Source organism: Mobula birostris, chromosome 22 (genome assembly GCF_030028105.1).
Source record: "Mobula birostris isolate sMobBir1 chromosome 22, sMobBir1.hap1, whole genome shotgun sequence".
NCBI classification, from domain to species: Eukaryota; Metazoa; Chordata; class Chondrichthyes; order Myliobatiformes; family Myliobatidae; genus Mobula; species Mobula birostris.
In genome coordinates, this window is record NC_092391.1 from 52,000,542 (window position 1) to 52,025,746 (window position 25,205).

Consider the following 25,205-nt stretch of genomic DNA (forward strand, 5'->3'; position numbering starts at 1 on the left):
TGATCTGCTATTAGGGAATGAGACAGGGCAGGTGACAGAAGTTTGTGTAGGGGAACACTTTGCATCTAGTGACCACAGTGCCATTAGTTTCAAAGTGAATATGGAAAAAGATAGGTCTGGTCCACAGGTTGAGATTCTAAATTGGAGGAAGGCCAATTATGATGGTATCAGTAAGGATCTGGCAAGTGTGGATGGAGACAGGCTGTTTTCTGACAAAGCTGTACTTGGTATTGAGGCCCTGGTTATGGGAAAAAAAAAAGGACTGCACAACAGGAATAAGCAGGTAGGAAGATGCGAGGTATTTATGGAGTTATAAGAAATGCAAGAGAACACTTAAGAAAGAAATTGGGAGGACTGAAAGAAGGTATGAGGTTCCCCTAGCAGACAAGGTGAAGGAGAATCCTAAGGGGTTCTACAGATATGTTAAGAGCAAAAGGATTGCAAGAGACAAAATTAGTTCTCTGGAAGATCAGAATGGTAATCCATGTGTGGAGTCAAAAGAGAAGGGGGAGATTTTAAACAATTCTTTTTGCATCTGTATTTACTTAGGAGACAGACACAGAGTCTATAGAAGTGAGGCGAAGCAGCATTGACTTCATAGAGGTGTTTGCTGTCGTGTGGCAAATTAGGGTGGATAAACCCCAGGCCGACACGATGTTCCCTCAGACCCTACAGGAGGCAAGTACAGAAATTACCAGGGCCCTAGCAGAGATATTTACATCATCCTTAGCGACAGGCGAGTTATTGGAGGATAGCTAATATTGTTCTGCTGGTTAAGAAAGGCTCTAAAATTAAGTCAGGAAATTACAGGCCAGTGAGCCTGACATCAGTGGTGGGAAAGTTACTGGAAGTTGTTCAAAGGGACTGTATATGTGAGTATTTGAGTAGACATGGACTTATTAGGGAAAGGCAACATGGTGTCATGCACGAAGGGAGTCCTTCCCTTCCCCAGAAATCGGCTCCTCTGGACTGCAGCTTCACACAGATCTGTGTTCTGTTGTTGCCCCTTGCTGTGCAGGATGGTCTGGAGCTAGATGGTGACATCGGGCCCAAATGCTGGAAGAGGGATTACTATACAAGGTGTCAACTGGTCACTGTGAATATGGTCAGCCAAATGGCCTGTTATGTTATCCATCTCAATGATTTTCCAGAATGGTTCTTTCGGAAATAGAAAATTCAAACACATTTCAGTTCTGTCCACGACTCATCACTAGAAATTATTCTGCAATTGCAGGGTGTTTATACCAAAGTGGATTTTAATATACTGTATCATGTTTTAAAGTAAAACAAACTGCTGAGGAATTATTCACAGAATATTACAAGGCTGACTGCTTCCGACTCCAGGCACAGTTCACGTTGCAGTCAGCTGTTTCTCAAAGTCCTCCTCACTGATCTTGCCCTTTTTCAGCTTCTTCAGTAACCTGGTATCATTCAGTAGTTCATCAATATCTTCCTCATCATCCCTGTCCGAACCCTAGGAAAAACAGCAGAGGTAGCAGACAGGACTGGAAACAACATTGAGCAGAGTCAATAACCTGGTATCATTCAGAAGTTCAATATCCTCCTCATATAAAAGCCAGGGTGTAATGTTGAGGCTTTATAAAGCACTGGTGAGGCCTCGCTTGGAGTGTTGTGGGCCCCTTATCTGAGAAAGGATGTGCTGACATTGGAGAGGATTGAAAGGAGGTTCACAAAATTAATTGACAGGCTTTTCATATGAAGAACATTTGATGTCTCTGGCCTCTACTCACTGGAATTGAGAAGAATGAAGAGTGACCTCATTGAACCCTATTGAATGGTGAAAGGCCTCAAAAGAGCGGATCTGGAGAGAATGTTTCCTATGGTAAGGGAGTCAATGACCAGAGGGCATAACTTTAGAATAGAAGGGCATCTTTTTAGAATGGAGCTGAGGATGAGTTTTTCTTTAGCCAGAGAGTGGTGAATCTGTGGAATTTGATGCCACGAGCAGCTGAGCAGGTCAAGTCATTGGTTACATTTAAGGCAGAGGTTGATAGATTCTTGATTAGTCAAGGCATAAAAGGATACGGGGAGAAAGCAGGAGATTGGGGCTGAGAGGGAGAATGGATCAGCCATGATGAAATGGTAGAGAAGACTCGATGGGCCAAGTGGCTTAAACCTGCTCCTATATCTTATGGTCTTATCCCTGTCCGAACTCTGGGAAAAAGGGCAGAGGTAGCAAACAGGGCTAGAAACTACACTGAGCAAACATACCAGGTTAGAGCCAAACAACCACTCCCCAAATAAACTTGTTTAATGACACCACGAATAGGTTCTTACACACACACACGCGTGTTTATTAGCAGCAACAGAACATGAGGATTATAAACCTGGGAGAGTCTCAACGAGGTCCATGATAGAAAGAAGTGATTTCTTTAATCGGAGGAAAGAGTCAGTGAAACACTGTAACCACGCCAGCTAATACCAATCAATTCCTGCCGGTGTCTGAAAGGAGTTTGCACGTTCTCCCTATGATCACATGGGTTTTCTCCAGGTTCTCTGGTTCCCTCCCACATTCCAAAGACGTACGGGTCAGGGTTAGTGTGTTGCAGACATGCTATGTTCCAACACTTGCGGGCTGCCCCCAGACCACTCTCGGACTGTGTTGGTCATTGATGCAAATGACACACTTCACTGGATGTTTCGGTATACAGTGAGAAAAAAAGATATTCTTTTAATCCAGGGGTTCCCAACCTTTTTTTATGCCATGGACCAATACCAGTAAGAAAGAGGTCTGTGGACTCCATGTTGGGAATCCCCGTTTTAATCAGTGTCCACATGGGGCACTGGCAGTGAGAAGAGTGCAGGACACAGTTGCAGCCCAGATGATATACAGTCATGAGTAGTACAGCACAGAATCAGGCTCTTCAGCCCATCTAGTCTGTGCCAAACCATTTAAACTGCCTACTCCCATCGACCTGCACTGGGATCATAGCCCTCCATATCCCTACCATCCATGCACCTATCCAAACTTCTCTTAGATGTTGAAATCAAGCTCGCACACACCACTTGTGCTGGCAGCCCGTTCCACAGTCCCACCACCTTCATGGGCTAAAGAAATTCTTCCCCATCTTCATTCTAAAAGGACGCCACTCTACTCTGAGGCTGTCTTCTGGTCTTAGACCCCACCCCCACCATAGGAAACACCCACTCTATCAAGGCCTTTCAACATTCGATAGGTTTCAATGAAATCCCCCCTCATTCTTCTGAATTCTAGTGAGTTCAAGCCCAGAGCCGTCAAACGCTCTTCATATGACAAGGCTTTAAATCTCAATCATTTTCATGAACTTCCTTTAAACCCTCTCCAATGTCAGCACATCCTTTCTTAGATAAAGGGCCCAAAACTGCTCATCATACTTCAAGTGAGGCCTCACCAGTTCCTTTTAAAGCCTCATCCTTGCTTTTCTATTCTAATCCTCTCAAAATTAATGCTAACATTGCATTTGCCTTCCTCACCATCAACTCAACCTGCAAACTATACATTGCACACTGGTACACTATTTTTGTCTATATTATTATTCTGTATTTGTTATTAATTAAGCACACTGCTAACTGTGTTTTTAAATGTTGCTGCTGTAACAAAAGGATTTCCCACTTGGGATCAGTAAAGTATTATTATTATAAGTCTTTAGAGAATCCTGTATAAGGCCTCATAAGGTTAAACTCACCTTCCTTTTGACAGCCTGCTTTCTCTTCTTGTCCCTCTTGAGTTTTTGCTTCGACCAAGGTTTATTCTTAACAAATTTCCTTTTGGTTTCCATCTGCTCCTTCGCCTGCTCTGCTAGCAGCTTCTGCCTCTGCCTCTCTCGGTTTTTATCCTTGTATCGGATTGAATTGGTGTCAACATCCTCCGGAATAAATCCTGGCAAGCTTTTTCCTCTCAACTCCGGCATCTTGGGCAGTTTAAGGAGAGCAAAGCCCCTGGCAACGGCTGCAAAATCGAGGTCTGGAAGAGAAAGCATTGCTGAATCAATACCCGAGTTCCCTGACAGTGAGACAGAGAACAAAGCTTTCATGAGGGCTTGATCAGTGAAAGGGCAGAGCTGCAGGATATGGAATTGAATGCAGAGACGCACAGCCTTCAACTACAGATCACAAGGAAGGCACTGAGGGCAAGGCTGGGTGATATAGGATTGAATGTGGAGGCACATTGTGATTGTTGGTCATGAAGGAATTAAAATATGGAAGAAAATATCAAACTCAAATGGGTCAAGACAGTAGAAGTAGACAAGCATAGAACATCGAATAGTACAGCACAGCACAGGGCCTTCGGCCCACAATGTTGTGCTGACCCTTAAACCCTACCTCCCATATAACCCCCCACCTTAAATTCCTCCATATACCTGTCTAGTAGTCTCTTAAATTTCTCCAGTGTATCTGCCTCCACCACTGACTCAGGCAGTGCATTCCACACACCAACCACTCTCTGATATCTTCCTCTAATATCCCCCTTGAGCTTCCCACCCCTTACCTTAAAGCCATGTCCTCTTGTATTAAGCCCTGGGGAAGAGGCGCTGGCTGTCCGCTCTATCTATTCCTCTTAATATCTTGTATACCGCTATCATGTCTCTCCTCATCCTCCTTCTCTCCAGAGAGTAAAGTCCTAGCTCCCTTAATCTCTGATCATAATGCATACTCTCTAATTGTTCTTGCTATGTCCTTGAAGGAATGGAGGCAGTCATTTTGTGAAGCTGCTCTGTAACTTTGTGAACTGTTTGATGAACTGATTCTTGCTGTGGGGTAATTTAATCAGAGCAATTGAATGTGGACACAAGGATATAGACCTGCTAAACCTGAAATCATTCTCAGATAAGCTGTGTTTTGTGTACAATGGCAGGTTTGCAGAAGTAATCTTGGTCCAGTGTCTGAGTGACCTGGTTTGACTGTTTGAACCAGAGTCAAAGAGAATAAAAGAAGTCACCTAAGGCATGAAGCTGTGTAGCCCTTGGAGTACATCCAGTGAGAAGATTACACAAATTAGTCAGTTCACCTACAGCCAACAAGAATGAAGCGCATCATTGAAATTGATAAGAAGCATTTAAAAGTTAGGAGCTTCAAATGCCAAAGGGTGAGAACTCAGGAGATGAACCATCACAAGGAGGTTTGTCATGCCATGGGGTGCAAGAAGAAGGGATCTACCTTCCGGCCATCGGGAGATTCTATTTCGGTGTTATACATTGGGGGAAGTGGTCTGAGTGAGTATTGGTACACAGGGAACAATAGAATTTATGCATTAATTTATTCTCCTGGAGTCAACATAGTTATGTTGTTGTTGGTGCAGAGGCAATCAACATGATTGACTACAGATCATCAGGAAAACACTCAGGGCGTAGGCTGAGGGCAAGGCTGGGAGGAGGGGGACTTATTTTATTGAGTGGAACAGACCCTTCTGCCCCTTCAAGCCGTGCCACCCAGCAACCCACCGATTTAACCCAAGCCTGATCACAGATCAATTTACAATGACCAATTAACCTAGCAACCAGATCCAACGTGGAGGCATGCAGCCTTTGACTACAGATCACAAAGCAGACGCAGAAGATTTTGTCAATGGAAGCACCTGTGAGGAGAGGACAAGGCTGGGTGTTCAGAAACAATAAGCTGGGGAAGAGGTGCAAAGGGCAGATATAAACATCCCTGTAGGTTTACCTGATATCCCCCTGGAACATCAGAGATTCCGGAATAATCCAATCTGGGTGTGTACGTGATTAAATATTCTTTGCAGCATGCCTACTGAGTGCCATTCCCTCAGAAGCAGGAAACCCAAAAGAGGAAAAGAGCTGAACACTGCAAACAGAAATGGAATCAGGAGGCACTGGGAAATGCGTAACTGCACCATGCTCCTCACAGCCCCCCCCCCAACACAAGATCTGCCAGAAACAGCTGGCAGCTGCGCTCAGAATTCAGATCAATTGCTGTAACTTTGGTGAACTGTCTCTCCTATTTAATGCCAAACTTCTCTCTGGGCACACGGACTGACCAGCTCCGTGCTTGGCTCCACCTACCCTTCAATACCGTCCTGGGCCTTTCCACTTACCCTTCATCCGGAAAATCAAGCTGCACTCGTGTTTGGCGTAAGACTGAACGAACGACACAAAGGCCTTCATTCCTTTTTCAAAGAAAGCTCGGTCACTTAAAGCCAACTTCTTCAGATTTGGCAGCACGTCGACAGAATCCTTCATCAACTTCATCTCCTCCATTGGACACTAAGGAGAGAACAGACTCACTGAAACATAACGAGGCTGCAGCAGCCTGAGTGGACTTCCTTGACACCACCACACGGCCTTTCACTTAAACAGTGTACTCAACATCCTGCTTCGTACCAAACACACCACTGATTTTCAAAGATCAAAGGGCTTTTTAACTTCAGAACAATATTTCACACAGCAGTTAGACCTAACAACAGGCATGCATCCTTATGTGGGTTAAGGGTGAAAGGTGAAAGGTTTAAGGGGAACATGAGGGGAAACTTCTCTCAGAGGGTGGTGAGAGTGTGGAACGAGCTGCCAGCATAAGAGGGGGATGCAGTTCAATTTCAACATTGAAGAGAAGTTTGGAAAGGTACATGGATGAGAGGGGTATGGTGGGCTATGGTCCCAGTGCAGGTGGATGGACCTTAAATGATATTCTGGCATGGATCAGATGGGCTGAAGAGCCTGCTTCTGAGTTGTGGTACTCTATGAATCTATATGAAGGTTTCCAGTTCTGAATTTTATGATCTAATTCACTGACAGAGGCACATATTAACATTGCATGGTGTCACAGTGTAAATCTATTAATGATCCATTGGTGAGAAATCATCGCCGGCCAGTCTTTCAGTCCTTTATACTGGCACTATTCACATTACATCAGCCAGGAGGTCCAGACCAAAAACTTCATTACACAGTTACACTCAGGAAAAAGTAAATGTACCTTCTGATTAATGGAAAGGAAGTTGACATAAGTCGTCTCCATGGGAAGCAGGAATACCAGGGCATTACCATGGTGACCGATGCGAGCTGTTCGGCCGCAGCGATGGACAAAGGCACTACGGAACAAAACATTGTCTTCAAGCACCAAGAACCCAACTGGGGGCTGAAAACCACTGGTCTCCAACAACTAACTGCATGTCCCCCACCTTGGAGAAGCACAACACAACTAGAGATGTTCATAATCGCCTTGGCAAAGCCCACAGGTCACATTCACCTCACCAAAGCCCTCAGGACACATTCCACCCACCAAATCTCACAGGACACATTCACCTCACCAAAGCCCTCAGGTCACATTCCACCCACCAAATCTCACAGGACACATTCCACCCACCAAATCTCACAGGACACATTCCACCCACCAAAGCCCACAGGTCACATTCACCTCACCAAAGCCCTCAGGACACATTCCACCCACCAAATCTCACAGGACACATTCCACCCACCAAAGCCCACAGGTCACATTCCACCCACCAAATCTCACAGGACACATTCCACCCACCAAAACCCTCAGGACACATTCACCTCACCAAAGCCCTCAGGTCACATTCCACCCACCAAATCTCACAGGACACATTCCACCCACCAAAGCCCACAGGACACATTCACCTCACCAAAGCCCTCAGGTCACATTCCACCCACCAAAGCCCACAGGTCACATTCCACCCACCAAATCTCACAGGACACATTCACCTCACCAAAGCCCTCAGGTCACATTCCACCCACCAAATCTCACAGGACACATTCACCTCACCAAAGCCCTCAGGTCACATTCCACCCACCAAATCTCACAGGACACATTCCACCCACCAAAGTCCACAGGACACATTCACCTCACCAAAACCCACAGGACACATTCACCTCACCAAAGCCCTCAGGTCACATTCCACCCACCAAAGCTCACAGGTCACATTCCACCCACCAAATCTCACAGGACGCATTCCACCCACCAAATCTCACAGGACACATTCCACCCACCAAAGCCCACAGGACACATTCACCTCACCAAAGCCCTCAGGTCACATTCCACCCACCAAAGCCCACAGGTCACATTCCACCCACCAAATCTCACAGGACACATTCCACCCACCAAATCTCACAGGACACATTCCACCCACCAAAGCCCACAGGACACATTCACCTCACCAAAGCCCTCAGGTCACATTCCACCCACCAAATCTCACAGGACACATTCCACCCACCAAAGCCCACAGGTCACATTCCACCCACCAAATCTCACAGGACACATTCACCTCACCAAAGCCCTCAGGTCACATTCCACCCACCAAATCTCACAGGACACATTCCACCCACCAAATCTCACAGGACACATTCCACCCACCAAAGCCCACAGGACACATTCACCTCACCAAAGCCCTCAGGTCACATTCCACCCACCAAATCTCACAGGACACATTCCACCCACCAAAGCCCACAGGTCACATTCCACCCACCAAATCTCACAGGACACATTCACCTCACCAAAGCCCTCAGGTCACATTCCACCCACCAAATCTCACAGGACACATTCCACCCACCAAATCTCACAGGACACATTCCACCCACCAAAGCCCACAGGTCACATTCCACCCACCAAATCTCACAGGACACATTCCACCCACCAAAGCCCACAGGTCACATTCCACCCACCAAATCTCACAGGACACATTCCACCCACCAAAGCCCACAGGTCACATTCCACCCACCAAAGCCCACAGGTCACATTCCACCCACCAAATCTCACAGGACACATTCCACCCACCAAAGCCCACAGGACACATTCACCTCACCAAAGCCCTCAGGTCACATTCCACCCACCAAATCTCACAGGACACATTCCACCCACCAAAGCCCACAGGTCACATTCCACCCACCAAATCTCACAGGACACATTCACCTCACCAAAGCCCTCAGGTCACATTCCACCCACCAAATCTCACAGGACACATTCCACCCACCAAATCTCACAGGACACATTCCACCCACCAAAGCCCACAGGTCACATTCCACCCACCAAATCTCACAGGACACATTCCACCCACCAAAGCCCACAGGTCACATTCCACCCACCAAATCTCACAGGACGCATTCCACCCACCAAAGCCCACAGGACACATTCACCTCACCAAAGCCCTCAGGTCACATTCCACCCACCAAATCTCACAGGACACATTCCACCCACCAAATCTCACAGGACACATTCCACCCACCAAAGCCCACAGGTCACATTCCACCCACCAAATCTCACAGGACACATTCACCTCACCAAAGCCCTCAGGTCACCCACCAAATCTCACAGGACACATTCCACCCACCAAAGCCCACAGGTCACATTCCACCCACCAAATCTCACAGGACACATTCCACCCACCAAAACCCACAGGACACATTCCACCCACCAAAGCCCACAGGACACATTCCACCCACCAAAGCCCACAGGTCATTTTCCACCCACCAAAGCCCACAGGACACATTCCACCCACCAAATCTCACAGGACACATTCACCTCACCAAAGTCCTCAGGTCACATTCCACTCACCAAATCTCACAGGACACATTCCACCCACCAAAACCCTCAGGACACATTCCACCCACCAAAGCCCATAAGTCACACAAGAGAAATTCCACTCAGTATGGAAGGGTGGGTTTTAATTTAACATCTCCAATCACAGTTTAAGGTTACATGATCAGTTTTGATCTGAGTGTCGTTCACTGTCTCAATAGACATGACTTATTCTGCCACTTAGACTTGCTCAGGGCAGCACAGTGGCGTAGCGGTTAGCGTAATGTCTGACAGTACCAGTGACCCGGGTTCAATTCCCGCTGCGGTCTGTAAGGAGTTTCTACGTTCTCTAGTGACTGCATGGATTTTTCCAGGTGCTCTGGTTTCCTCACACAGTCCGAAGGATTAGCGGTAAGGGTTAGTAAGTTGTGGACGCATTATGTTGCTGCTGGAAGTGTGGCGACCCTTGCAGACTTGCCCTCAGTTGGTCACTGACACAAACAACACCCTTCACTGGAGGTACGTACGACAACCAAAGTTAATCTTTAATCAAATACCTAGCACTGCTGGGGGGATCGTACTGCAGGACCCAATCAACCTCTGGGATGTCGATACCACGAGCCATGACATCCGTGCAAACCAGAATCCCACTGGAAACAGAGAGACAGTCAGTGTGACAGAGGGGGAAAGCATCGAGTAGTTTGCTGTCCAACCAATAAATAAACTGTAAAATTGTGTCTGACTTAAATCGGAACAGTGACGGTGCATGTCTCTGTCCAATACAGCTCCAAGTGCTCACTGACACGCATGTCTCCCTACACTGCCCTCCCCACTCCCCCATCCCCGGCTGTCCGCGATCCCCTCGCTCCCCCCACACCCCCCATCTGTTCTCACTCCTCCCCGGCTGTCCGCGATCCCCTCACTCCCCGCACCCCCCAAACTGTTCTCACTCCCCTCCCGGGCTGTCCGCGATCCCCTCACTCCCCCCACCCCCCCATCTGTTCTCACTCCCCTTCCCGGCTGTTCGCGATCCCCTCACTCCCCCCACCCCCCATCTGTTCTCACTCCCCTCCCCGGCTGTTCACGATCCCCTCACTCCCCCCACCACCCATCTGTTCTCACTCCCCCCACCCCCCCCATTTGTTCTTACTCCCCTCCCCGGCTGTCCGCAATCCCCTCACTCCCCCCACCCCCCAATCTGTTCTCACTCCCCTCCCCGGCTGTCCGCGATCCCCTCCCTCCCCCCACAGCCCCCATCTGTTCTCACTCCCCTCCCCGGTTGTCCGCGATCCCCTCACTCCCTCCACCCCCCCATCTGTTCTCACTCCCCTCCCCGGCTGTCCACGATCCCCTCCCTCCCCCCGGGTGCATGTTTGCAATGGGGTGACAGGATAGCTCGATGACACAGCCGGTTCCACCCTGACATCCAGCGCTGTCTGTGCAGAGTCTGCATGTTCTCCCCATGACTACAACGGTCACACCCAGGTGCTCTGGTTTTCTCCCACGTCCCAAAGACGCGGGTGAGGATTGGCTAATCGGCCGCTGTGAACTGTGTGGATGAGTAGGAGAATCTGGGGGAGGTTGATGGGATGGTAGGGAGGAAAATGGGCTGAACGACCAGTCATTCTCAGCACAGAGCCCGTACTGACGCCAGTGCCTCCTTACATAGCAATCCAATCCGCCACATCCATTACCGTCTCCTTGTCTAGTGAATTCTAATCGAGTGAGGTCAGCGTAGCAGGTAACAGGGTAGGAGACGTGAGTATCTGCCAAAGGCCAGTCCACTTATTCATTCATTCATGATTGTTCTTGGCAAATTTTTCTACAGAAGTGGTTTGCCATTGCCTCCTTCCGGGCAGTGTCTTTACAAGACGGGTGACTCCAGCCATTATCAATACTCTTCAGAGATTGTCTGCCTGGTGTCAGTGGTCACGTAACCAGGACTTGTGATCTGCACCAGCTGCTACACCTTGCCCAAAGGTGACCTGCAGGCTAGTGGAGGGAAGGAGCACCTTATACATCCTCTGGCAGAGATGTATCTGCAACCTGCTGCTTAAATCTGCTAACAGTGACGGGAAAACATGCTGATGTATTTAACATCACAAGCAGTAACTTTCCCTGTTGTTCATGCCTCTTAAACCTTCCGCAGCACTCTAACGCTGCTGTCCTACCACACAGCACAAATCCGTGCCTCCCTGTGGCTCAGCGACTGCCCCCCCCTCGCCCTCTCCCCCCGAAATCCAGCCATCTACCTGTCGAGCTGTCGGAACTCTGTGAAGATACTTTGGCGTTTCTGCTTCATTTTCCCATGGATACGCATGATCCGGACATTCTTCACCACCTTGTCCAGCGCACTCCCGTAATATTCCACACAGGCACACGTACTGAAACAGACACCTGGGTTACATCAAGTGTGGAAAAGCACAGGCCCTTCAGCTGACCCTTTAACCTAGTCTACAATCAACCTAACCCTTCCCTCTCACACAATCCTCCACGTTTCTGTCATCAGTGTGCCTACAGAGTCGTAGAAAAGTACAAAACAGAAACAGGCCCTTCAGCCCATCTATTGCATGCCAAACTATTTAAACTGCCTATTCCCATTGACCTGCAATGGGACCATAACCCTCCATATCCATCCCATCCATGTACCTATCCAAACTTTTCTTACGCGTTGAAATTGAACTTGCATAAACCACTTGTTCTAGCAGCTCGTTCCACACTCTCAGTACCCCTGAGTGTAGAAGTTTTCCTTCAAGTTCCCCTTAATCCTTTCACCCTTAACCCATGGCATCTAGTAGCAGTCCCATCCATCCTCAGTGGAAGAAGGCTGCTTGCATTTACCATATCTATACCCCTCAAAATGTTGTCTACCTCTATCAAATCTGCTCTCAATCTTCTAAGTTCCAAGGTATGAAGTCCTAACCTATTCAGTCTTTTCATATAACTTAACAGTTTCTTGTGTCTCTTATGTATCACCCCTGGCAGTGCATTCCACACACTCACCACTCTCTGTGTAAAAATCCTACCTCTGACCTCCCCCCTACAATTTCCTCCAATCACCTTAAAATTTTGCCCCCGTGTATTCATCATTTCCACCCTGGGAAAGTCTCTGGCTGTCCATTTGATTGATGCCTCTTATCGTCTTGTACACCTCGATCAAGTCAGCTCTCAACCTCCTTCACTCCAGAGAGAAAAGTCGCAGCTTGCTCAACCTTCCCTTATAAAGACATGCTGTCTGATCCAGACAGCTTTCTGGCGAACCCCCTGGGCAAAACAAGCCAGGTGGGGAGGGAGGCCCCAGCTCCCAGTCGTCACATCTTCACAACCCCGGGTGGGGGGGAAGTTCACTCCTTTGTTCCTCGGTAAATTCATGACCAACAGACCCTGTGGTGAGCTTTACGATCTGAATCAGGGGTGGAACGGTAGCACAGCGGTTAGCGCCACACTTCACAGCGGCAGCTGTAACCGCGCTTGGGGTTCAGTTCCCGCCACTGTCAGTAAAGAGGTTGTATGTTCCTCCAGGACCACAAGGATTTCCTCTCACATTCGAAAGGTGTACTGCATGGGTTAGCGCTAGTGGGTTTTGGGCACACTATGTGGATGTCGGAAGCATGGCAACACCTATGGGCTGCCCCCTGCACAATCCCTGGACTACGTTGGGTTGTTGGTTGTGTACATGTTCCAACGTACACGTGACAAGTAAAGCTGTTCTTTAATCCTGCCACAACTGTCCAGCAAGGATTAATACATTGAACAGCATCGATAGCGTGGACTTAGAGAGGATGTTTCCCATGGGGAGGGAGTCTAGGACTGAGGGGGGCGGGGGCAGAGTCAGAATAGGAGGATGTTTCTTTAGAATGGAGATGAGGAGGTATTTCTTTAGCCAAAGGGTGGTAAATCTGAGGAATTCATTGCCACAGACAGCTGTGGAGGCCAAGTCATTGGGTATATTTAAAGCAGAGGTTGATCAACCAATATGGAATGGCACAACAGACTCGATAGGCCAAATGGCCTGATTCTTCTCCTATGTTTTAAGATCTAACAGCAAATCTCTGCTCCATGTTGCGTTATCCACAAGGCATTTCTGACTAATTCCTCACTCCTGGTACCTCAGAGGGTTGTGGGTGTTGTGTTAGTAGGTACAGTCAACCTCACATTGTGACCATTCGGGTATCGGAAGCTTGCCTTACAGAGCTCACACACTACCCAAAAACTTGAGATCCGAAGTATTACACTTCCACTGAATTTACATAGGAAAAAATGAAATTTATTTTTCAACTTGTAATTCTTGTCATTTGCTCAAGATGGTAAGGTTTTGCATTACAGAAGTCATGATGTGGACAGCTTTCCCAGAAACACAACAGGAACTAGGCTGTCGACTGGACTAGGCAGTGCAAATGGTTCAGCACAGACTAGATGGGCCAAAGAGCCTGGTCCTGTGCTGTAGTTTTCTCTGATTCTAACGTTGGGGTGCCTCAGTAGCACAGTGGTCAGCGAGACAGTTTTACAGCTCAGGGCTTTCTGAGTTTGGAGTTCAGTCCCAGCCCATCCATCAGGAGCCTGTACGTTCTCCCCATGACCTCATGGGTTTCCTCTGGGTGTTCCGGTTAATAGGTCAACTTGTCATTGTATATTGTCCCATGATTAGGCTAGGGTTGAACTGGTTGGTGGCTGTACGATGCAGCTCGTTGGTTGGGAAGAGCCTGTCCCTCACTGTACCTCTGAATAAATAAACTCTCCCATAATGCAGGGTCCACGACTGAGGGTCTATCTGGGCTAGCCAGGAATTCCAGTAGGGCCAGGACTAATGATGGAGACACCAAGGGCAGTAGAGGCTGGAATCTGTACCAACACACTCAGTGCTGATCCACAGGCCACGTTCTTTGCTCCCTCATCAGTCATCACACTATTATGTGTACATGCTGCTCTGGACACACAGATTATATCTGTTCCTGGCCCTCCGTTAAACTCACCAAGGTCCCAGTTCTCTTGGCTGTCTGTACCCCTCCCACTTCCCCAGTTCCCAGGGCCTCAGTTGCGGAGTTTCCTTTAAACTTACCTGGAAGTGCCCGGCAAGCGAGGGAGTGCACCGGAAGTGTGTTGGCGGAAAGGCCCCACCTCACCAGTGTGCCGGGGTAATCAGGGTTTTCGCACAGTGGGAATTAAACACAAAATGACGCTTACAGCGGGAGCAACATTTACCTGAAGAAAACGAGGTGTTTCTGCTTTTTATGCTTCCGGAGGAACGCAACTAACTGATTAAACTTCTCATCCGCTCGACAGATCTGCGAAGCAAACATCACCAGAATGAAGGACAAAGGAACGTGGACGGCTGTGGATACGGGGTTGGAGAGAGAAGTGACTGGGTCAAAGGCAGGCAGGGACGGGGAGGACGTGCGGCGGAGGCACAGCAATGGGAACATGGGTTGGGATGGATCAGAACCAAAAGCAAGGGGGCGGGGGCGGAGGGGGGCATAATGTTGTCAGTGGTACTGGGATAAGGAGGGGATACATGTCAGAACCAACTCCTGCAGACGGTACTTTTGGGGAGGATACATTCCTGGACCAGAGCAGGGGTACACAGACAAGGAGAACAATCTCTTCCCTTTCTCAACACCCCTGCCTCCCCTCGGGGAACAGGCCACTGACAAACATCCATTCGGAGGGAACTGACTCCCAGGACCACGTCCTGCTTCCTGTACAGACTCCAGTCCATTGTCCCTGCTTCTCCATCTCTCATCTTCCCCGACCCTTCCCCAAAGTCTCTACTCTACCAGAGCTGACAGACTCTCAAAAGTTAACACAAGAGATCCTGCAGATGCTGGAAATCCAGAGCAACACACACAAAATGCTGGAGGAACTCAGCAGATAAGGCAGCATCCATGGAAATTAATAAACAGCCGACATTTCGAGCCAAGACTCCATTAAGACTGGAAAGGAAGGCAAAAGATGCCAGAATAAAAAGGAGGAAATGAAGTAAGTGAGAGGTGATAGTTGGGAAAGGTAAAGGGCTGGAGAAGGAAGAATCTGATAGTAGAGGAGAGTGGACCCTGCGAGAAAGGGAAGGAGGAGAGGCACCGACGAGGTGGATAGGCAGGTGAGGAAGAGAGGTGGGGGGGCAGAGTGGGGAATTGAAAAAGAGGGAAAGAATTTCCGCAAGTTGGAGAAATTGATGTTCATGCCATCACTTTGGAGACTACCTAGACAGAATATAAGGTGTCGCTCCTCCAACCTGAGAGTGGCCTCGCCGTGGCAGAAGAGGAAGCCATGTTGTGACATGGCAGAACGGGAATGGGGATAGGAATTAAAATAGTTGGCCACTGGGAAATTCCGCTTTTTGTGGATGGAGCGGTGGTGCTCGACCACACCTGTTTCATCGCCCATATCTCTGCTTCATCCCCTCCACCATCAGATTGAATGGACAATGAATCTAACGTTACCTCACTATTTTTTTTTGTTCTCTTTTCACATTACTTCTAAATTTATTTTTTTATTTATATTTCTCATTATAATTTACAGATTTTTTTATGATAATGTATTGCTACCACAGAACAACACATTTCACAACATACGCCAGTGATGTTAAACCTGATTCTAATTCTGTGGGATCTCACCGTGTAATAGTTGTGCAGCCGGATGGGTGTCTTCTGGGTGCCGTCTGCCGCCATTCCCTTCTCCTTCACCGTGATGCGGACAGGGTTACGCAGCCCCGCTCGCACCAGGGTCTCCACCTCGTCTGTCTGAGTGGCCGAGAAGAGCCCCGTTCTCCGCTGCTTCGGCAGGAAGCCCAGGATGGTGTTCAGGCTGCAGAGACACAACGCACAGAGTCGGGAGTCGGTGACGCACAGCAGCAGCACAGTGTCCGACCCGTGGGCGCTCTACCTCCCTGGTGATCGGGCGGGCTCTCAGCTTACAGCTTCACTGAACACAGTTAAAGCCCTGTTCACCCCATCCCCGAGCTCGCCACTCTCACGAGCAAAAACCTCACCTGGCTTCAAACCCCAGGTCGAGGAGGCGGTCGGCCTCATCCAGTACCAACACGTCCAGACTCTTCACGCAGCTTGCAAGGTCCAATCCATCCGCCCGCCGCCTAAACATGTCCTCCAGACGGCCAGGGGTGCCCACCACAATGTTCCCTCTGTGGGCAGAACGCACCTCCCAGTTATTCTGTTGGTTAGGGAAGTACCCACCCATTACCCTCCGTCCCTGAATGGCAATCATAGGCCAAGCCTCACGGCTGAACACACAAGGCTAAACCACACTGGCAGGGGCACTGCATGCCAGACCCGAGCTCTCTCAAGTGGATGCACCATGGGAAGAGCAGGAGCAAACTCTGCTTGTTATCACGCTGCTCCTCATAGGAGCTTAATGTGTGCGAAGAGGCTGCCCCATTTCGTACATCACCACGGTAACTGCTCCTCCAAACTCCTTCAGGTTAGCAGTCACTCAGGGGTTAGGACACTATCGACAGCATAATGATGGGTTAACTAGGTTGAGAACCAGTCTTCAGGAAATAAAATCTGTACACAATTAACATAGCGTGACACTACTACACTGGGGCTGTCAGAGTTCAGAGTTCAATTCTGACATCATCTGTAAGGAGTCTGTACATCCCCTCTGTGGAAAGTTTGGGTTTCCTCCCACAGTCCAAAGACCAGCAGTAGGCTAATTGGTCATTGTAAATTGTCCTGTGATTAGGCCAAGGTTAAACATAGAACATAGAATAGTACAGCACAGTACAGGCCCTTCGGCCCACAATGTTGTGCCAACCCTCAAACCCTGCCTCCCATATAACCCCCCACCTTAAATTCCTCCATATACCTGTCTAGTAGTCTTTTAAACTTCACCAGTGTATCTGCCTCCATCACTGACTCAGGCAGTGTATTCCACGCACCAACCACTATCTCAGCAAAAAACCTTCCTCTAATATCCCCCTTGAACTTCTCACCCCTTACCTTAAAGCCATATCCTCTTGTATTGAGCAGTGGTGCCCTGGGGAAGAGGTGCTGTCTATCCACTCTACCTATTCCTCTTATTATCTTGTACACCTCCATCATATTGCCTCTCATCCTCCTTCTCTCCAAAGAGTAAAGCCCTAGCTCCCTTAATCTCTGAAACCAGGGGTTACAGGAGGCGGGCTGGAGATACGTCCTTACCAAAGGAGGTGTAAGGTGCTCTACCCTCCGCTAGCCTGTAGGTTACCGTTGAGCAAGCTGTAGCACCTGCTTAGCCACACCCCCCCCCCCCAAATCAGGACTATGTGAAGCCGTGGGAATAGGTGGTGGATGGCCGTACGAGCAGCTGGTGTGTATCACAATTCATGGTTCTGCGGCCTCTGACGGCAGGCAGACAATCTCTGAACAGGTTGCCTTTTCTCCTCTGCACTGGTGAGACCCGTCGTAAACTGGGGGACTGCTTCACCATCCGCCACAAGCGGGACATCCTGGTGGCCAAAAATTTTAATTCTGATTCCCGTTCCGACATGTCGGTCACACTTGTGCCAAGATGAGGCCACCCTCAGGGTGGAGCAGCAAAACCTTACATTCTGTCCAACCTGATGGCATGAATATCGATTTCTCCTGCCAGTAAAAAAAATTTCCCTCCCCTCCTCTTTTTCCATTCTCCACTCTGGCCTCTCACCCCTCCTCACATGCCTATCATCTCCCAGAGTCCCCTCCTCCCCTTTCTCCCACGGGTTATGCTGTTATTTTTATATATATATATATATATATATATTTTTTTTTTTTTTTTTTTGTAACTGTATGTTTTTCTGCTATCATAATTATATGTGCTGTGTGCTGTGTGATGCATCTGCCTGGTGGTACTGTGATTTATACTTTGGCCCCGAAAGAACATTGTTTCATTTAGAGGTATTCATGTGTATGGTTGAATGATGATTAAATTTGAACTTGAACATTCACCTTCCACCGCCAGAGAGCTCAGGGAGGGCCAGAAATGGACAGGGAGATAGACCAGAGAGCACAGGGAGGGACAGAAATGGACAGGGAGATAGACCAGAGAGCTCAGGGACAGAAATGGACAGGGAGATAGACCAGAGAGCACAGGGACAGAAATGGACAGGGAAATAGACCAGAGAGCACAGGGAGGGACAGAAATGGACAGGGAGATAGGCCAGAGGACATGGTAGATGGGTAAGAAGTCCACACTCACCCCTGCTCCTTGAACCTCTCAACATCTTCGATTGGATTCCTCCCACCGATGAAGAGAATCTGGCTAAAAGCAGAATCCAGTATCATTTCACATTTCACTGAATCTGCTCACACTCAGAGAGCCAGGGTAGCCCAGTGCAGACCCCCCTGCAGCTCGGAGCACAACCCTCACCACCCCGCGCCCACCACTCATTCACTGGAGCCGAGAGGTTTGCAATCTCACCTGAACTGCGGGAAGTGCACGGTGAAGTGCCTGAGCACCTCATCAATTTGGATAGCCAGCTCCCGGGTGGGAGTGACGATCAGGGCCCCCACCTGGATACGGGAGGGAAAGAACACAGAGTTACTCTTCAAAATGCCAGCCGGCAGAGAGGACCTAGATTTCAGCACTTTACTTGAAGTTTATGTTCATCTGCCTGTGCATTTATACATCAAACGAAGCAACATGCCTCCAGATAACAGTGTACCCACAAAACATATCACACACAGTATTTACAGAACTGTGCAAAAGTATCAGACACACACACACACACATATATATATATATAGCTAAGGTTCCTAAGTCTTTTGCCTAGTACTGCAGTAATTTTGTATATTGCATTGAACTGCTGCCGCAAAAAAGAACAAATTTCATGACGTGAGTGACGATAAACCTAATTCTGATATGGGTCTCTATTGTGGACTGAGAGTGGGAAGGGGGCAGGGAGAGGGGAATCATGGTTGGGAAAAGGGGAAGGGAGAGGGGAGGGAGTGGGAAGCACCAGAGAGACATTCCGTGATGATCAGAAAACCAACTGTTTGGAATCAACGGACCTTGCCTGGTGTCTCAGGGCTAGGTATGCCTGCACCTGTACTAGCAACCCCGCACCCCCACCAGCCCTGGCACTGCTTCTCTGCCAAACGTCCCACAACGTTCCTGTGACCCTTCACCCTCACCATTCCCAACACCCTCTGCTCCCGCCAGATTTACACTCACTCTCCACTCCACTTCCACAAATACAGTACCAGCTATATATACTGTATGTACCTAAGACTTCTGCACAGTACTGTAAAACAAAATATTCCAAAAATAACTTAATAAAATATAACTTAAAATGCATGTGGTGCACAGCACAGGTAAACAATAACCAGCTCGTTGTCTTGAGTGATGAGAGCTCGATGGTGGTAAGGTATTCACTGGCCTGAGGGAAGAAGCTGTTTTCCAGTCTGGCAGTCCTATTCCTGCTGCTCCTGTACCTTCTTCCTGATGGTAGATTATGGGATGGGTGGCAAGGATGCTCAATGACACTTCAGACCCCCGACGCTTCAGGACTTCAGAAAATGATTCACTTAGAAAAGACCTCATTCTTCAGAAGAGAAGATTGAGGGAGAGGATCTCACTGAAGCCTACCAGGAATCAAAAGGCTGAGACAGAATTAACGTTGAGTGGATGTTTCCAATAGTGAGAGTCGAGGATCAGAGGGCACGGCTCAGAATACAAGAACATGCCTTCAGAACAGAGATTAGGAGGAATTTTTTTCGATAGAGGGTGGTGAGACTATGGATCTTATTCCCACAGACAGATCTGCAAGCCAAGTCACTGAGTGTATTTAAAGCAGAGGTTGATAGCTTCCTGATTAATAAGGTTGTCATAGGTTACAGGGAGAAAGCAAGAAAAATGGAGTCGCTCAGTACCACAGTGTCAGTCTCGGACAGGGTCGCTCAGTACCACAGTGTCAGTCTACAGGGTCGCTCAGTACCACAGTGTCAGTCTAGGACAGGGTCGCTCAGTACCACAGTGTCAGTCTAGGACAGGGTCCCTCAGTACCACAGTGTCAGTCAAGGACAGGGTCGCTCAGTACCACAGTGTCAGTCTCGGACAGGGTCACTCAGTACCACAGTGTCAGTCTAGGACAGGGTCACTCAGTACCACAGTGTCAGTCTACAGGGTCGCTCAGTACCACAGTGTCAGTCTAGGACAGGGTCGCTCAGTACCACAGTGTCAGTCTACAGGGTCGCTCAGTACCACAGTGTCAGTCTAGGACAGGGTCGCTCAGTACCACAGTGTCAGTCTAGGACAGGGTCACTCAGTACCACAGTGTCAGTCTAGGACAGGGTCGCTCAGTACCACAGTGTCTGTCTAGGACAGGGTCACTCAGTACCACAGTGTCAGTCTCGGACAGGGTCGCTCAGTACCAGAATGTCAGTCTACAGGGTCGCTCAGTACCACAGTGTCAGTCTAGGACAGGGTCGCTCAGTACCACAGTGTCAGTCTACAGGGTCGCTCAGTACCACAGTGTCAGTCTAGGACAGGGTCGCTCAGTACCACAGTGTCAGTCTACAGGGTCGCTCAGTACCACAGTGTCACTCTAGGACAGGGTTGCTCAGTACCACAGTGTTAGTCTCGGACAGGGTCGCTCAGTACCACAGTGTCAGACTACAGGGTCACTCAGTACCACAGTGTCAGTCTCGGACAGGGTCGCACAGTACCACAGTGTCAGTCTACAGGGTCGCTCAGTACCACAGTGTCAGTCTACAGGGTCGCTCAGTACCACAGTGTCAGTCTAGAACAGGGTCGCTCAGTACCACAGTGTCAGTCTCGGACAGGGTTGCTCAGTACCACAGTGTCAGTCTCGGACAGGGTCGCTCAGTACCACAGTGTCTGTCTCGGACAGGGTCGCTCAGTACCACAGTGTCAGTCTACAGGGTCGCTCAGTACCCCAGTGTCAGTCTAGGACAGGGTCACTCAGTACCACAGTGTCAGTCTAGGACAGGGTCGCTCAGTACCACAGTGTCTGTCTAGGACAGAGTCGCTCAGTACCACAGTGTCAGTCTAGGACAGGGGCGTTCAGTACCACAGTGTCAGTCTACAGGGTCGCTCAGTACCACAGTGTAACACTATCTCAGTCCAAGTGACCTAGTATCATCCTCAACCTCCTTCAGTAATGAGAATCTCTGCCGGCCAATTCTGGTTTTCTTTTGCTCTTCCTTTCTAACAATCCCCCAAAATAACACACAATTTGTATCTACATTACTTTCAAGCTCTATGTTCAGGAGATGTTACAACAAGCAATAAGGTCATACCTGCAGTTTCTTTAACCTCTCCTCCCGCTTCAAAAGGATTTCCAGAATCGGGATGACAAATGCCAATGTCTTCCCACTGCCGGTCACCTGTGTTAAATTAATGCACACCGTTATCCAAAGGCAGCAAACGTTCGAGAAATTCAAGAGAAAGCGTTGGGTCACGAGGTAACTTACTGCTTCGACTGCCACGTCCTTGTTGCTTACGAACAGGGGGATTGTTGCAGACTAAAAGAGAACACAGACAGATGGAGTCACACTTCTGAAAGTACTTGTCTGTTCTCTTCTTAAAACATAGAACGTAGAGCAGTACAGGACAGGCCATTCAGCCCACAATGTTGCACCAAAGCAGGTAAAAAGCAAATTAAAAACACCCAAACTCTAATCCCTCCTTCCTACACCATGCCCATATCTGTCCATCTTCCTTACATTCATGTGCCTATCTAAACATCTCTAATGTATTTGCCTCCACCACCAGACCAGGCAGAGCATTCCAGGCATCCATCACTCTCTGAGTGAAAAACTTACCCCTCACATCCCCCTTGAACCTACCCGATTTCATCTTCAATGCGTATCCTCTGGTATTAGACAGTTCAACCCTGGGAAACGTGATACTCTCTGTCCACTCTATCTATGCCTCTTATAACCTATAAACCTCTATCAGATCTCCCCTCAGGCTCTGGCGCTCCTGAGTTTGTCCAGCATCTCGTGATAGCACGTGCCCTCTAAACGAGAGCAGCATCCTGATAAACCTCTTCCGCACCCTCTGCAAAGTGTCAACGTCCTTCCTAAACTCAATGCTCCAGATGTGTACTAACCGGATTATAAAGTTGCAACATAACCTCTTGACTTTTGAAGTCAATGCCTCAACTAATACAAGCAAGCATTCCACAAGCCCTCTTAACCACCTTATTGACCTGGGTAGCAACTTTCAAGGAGCAATGAACATGGATCCCAAGATCTCTCTGCTCAGCAACACTGTTAAATGTCAGTGGACCCATATTTGACATTACTCACTCCTTCTTGTATGATATGTAACTGGATGAATCCTTCATCCTAAAGAGAAAGAAATGTCCCCGATCACAGCTCTCTTTATTTAAAATGTCAGTGGGCAGCCTTTCACCTAATTACATCTGCACAACAGGTTCTTCAGATGCTGCAAACATTGTGGTTCATGTAACACTAGTACAGTAGTAGCGACCTGGGTTCAATTCCCGCCCGCTGAATGGGAGGAGTTTGTATGTTCTCTCCGTGACCATGTAGGTTTCCTCCGTGTGCTCTGGTTTCCTCTCACATTCCAAAGATGTACAGGTTAAAGGTAGTGACTTGTGGGCATGCTATATGGGCACCAGAAGCATTGTGATACTTTCGGGCTGCCCCCAGCACATCCTCGGACTGTGTTGGTCATTGACGCAAACGACACATTTATTTACTTATTGAGTTACAGCGCGGAAAGCAGCAACCATCATCAGGGACCCTCCACCACTCAGGTCATGATCTCTTCTCGCTGCTGTTATCAGGTAGAATGTACAGGAGCCTCAAGACTCACACCACCAGGTTCAGGAATAGTTACTACCCCTCAACCATCAGGCTCTTGAACCAAAGGGAATAACCTCACTCGCCCCATCATTGAAATGTTCCCTCAACCTATGAACTCTTCATCTCATGTTCTCAATACTTATTGCTTATCTTTTTTTTTTGTATTTGCAGAGTTTGTTGTCTTTTGCACATTGGTTGAACACCCAAATTGGTGCGGTCTTTCATTGATTCTGTTATGGTTAATATTCTATTGTGGATTTATTGAGTATGCCCACAAGAAAATAAATCTCTGGATTGTATATGGAGACATACAGTATATGTACTTTGATAATAAATTTACTTTGAACCTTTACTTCTCACATTTGCATCAAAGATCAGCACAGCACGAATATTGTGCTGGGGGCAGCCCGAAGTGTCACCACGCTCCCGGCCGTAGCATAGCACGACAGCAACTTACTAACCCTAACCCTGTGGGAGGGAACCCACGTGGTCACGGGGAGAACGTGCAAACGCCTGACAGACAGTGCCGGGAATTGAACTTCAGGTCAACATTTAAGAGACATTTAAACAGGCACATGGAGAGGAAAACCTTAAAGTCTGAGTCGGACATGGGCAACTGGACTATCAGGGAAGATGAACCTGTTGGGCCGAAGGGCCTTCTGTGCTGTATTGCTCAATGACCGCGGATTCCGGGCTGGTCCGCCTCCCTCAAGACCAGTACCGGTTACCTGTATGGGGGAAGCCCAGCTCCCCGTTACCCGTATCGGGATCGAGCTTGGGAACTCCCGCACCACCCCTCCTCCCCCGTTACCTGAACCGGAGTCATGCTAGAGAAGCCCAGACTCCGCAGCGACTCCAGGATCCGCGGGTGGAGAGAGACCGGCAAACTCTCCCAATCACCGGAGTCCGCCATCTCTCCGGCACCACCACTTCCGGTACGCACCCGCTCGCCTTCCGGCCGGTCCCGATTCGTGCTACTTGGTTCCGGAGCACCGACTGCTCACAGCCGGACCGTTCACGGAGGGGACACTGGAGGAGAGAACCTCCCCTCAGCCTGCGGCGCTCCAGGGAACAGACGACCCAGGTTTATCCAGCATCTTGAGATAGCACATGTCCTCTAAACCAGGCAGCATCCTGGTGAACCTCTTCTGCACCTTCCCAAAGCCTCAAAATCCTTACTAGACTCAATACTCCAAATGTGCACTAACCGGAATATTATAAAGTTGTACCATAACCTCTTGACTTCTGAAGACAATGTCTCGACTAATAAAAGCAGGGGTCCCCAACCTTTTTTGCACCGCGGACCGGCCGACCCGGGGGGGGGGGGGCGGTGTTAATCACGACCGGAATATAGGTTATAAGTCAACTATAAGTGGCTAATACACTCAATTTCGTTTCTAAAAGGGTTTATCTAACGAATTTAACATTAAACACACAGCGCATATTTTTCTCGCATGAATATATTGATAAGTCAATTATAAGACACTTATAAGTCAATAGCATCATAACATTTTAAGTAACGTTTGGATATTAAACACACAGCGCTTATTTCCCCCACCAATCATTGCAACCCACCAATATCGCTGAATCAGTGGGAGCCCTGGGCTTTTCCTGCAACAAGACGGTCCTATCGAGGGGTGATGGGAGACAGCAATACTCGAAGTCCATCCTATTCTGCAATTTAGTTTTCGTTGCATTCATTGCAGAAAATCCCGCTTCTCAGAGATAAGATGTTGGAAATGGAAGCAACGTTTTCAGTGCTTTCGTGGCCATCTCAGGATATTCAGCCTCGACTTTGATCCAGAATGCCGCAGAGATGTTATGTCAAACATACTTTTCAGCCCATCGTCATTTACAAGCTCGAGGAGCTGATCTTCTTCCCGTGCTGACATGGCTGATTCACTGGGGCATTCACAAATGGGTCACGGACTGGGTCATTTGAGGTTGGGA

The 25,205-nt window shown here is 48.5% G+C and overlaps 1 protein-coding gene across 2 annotated transcripts; it reads right to left on the bottom strand.

The window, feature by feature from the left end:
- Nucleotides 1-1,236: 1,236 nt before the first annotated feature.
- Nucleotides 1,237-24,193, bottom strand: ddx55 (DEAD (Asp-Glu-Ala-Asp) box polypeptide 55). Of its 2 annotated transcripts, none has more exons than XM_072240742.1 (14): nt 24,067-24,193; nt 21,894-21,944; nt 21,720-21,806; nt 18,880-18,971; nt 18,658-18,720; nt 16,475-16,624; nt 16,101-16,290; nt 14,689-14,771; nt 11,739-11,870; nt 10,044-10,136; nt 6,928-7,042; nt 6,053-6,221; nt 3,687-3,964; nt 1,237-1,474 (listed from the first exon to the last, which is right to left on the bottom strand). In XM_072240742.1, exons 1-14 carry the CDS (start codon nt 24,166-24,168, stop codon nt 1,352-1,354), a joined length of 1,728 nt encoding a protein of 575 aa, XP_072096843.1. In that variant the 5' UTR covers nt 24,169-24,193; the 3' UTR covers nt 1,237-1,351. The 2 variants fall into 2 exon arrangements, with proteins under 2 accessions (XP_072096843.1, XP_072096847.1); XM_072240746.1 differs by having other exon boundaries at nt 1,364-1,505.
- Nucleotides 24,194-25,205: the final 1,012 nt, after the last annotated feature.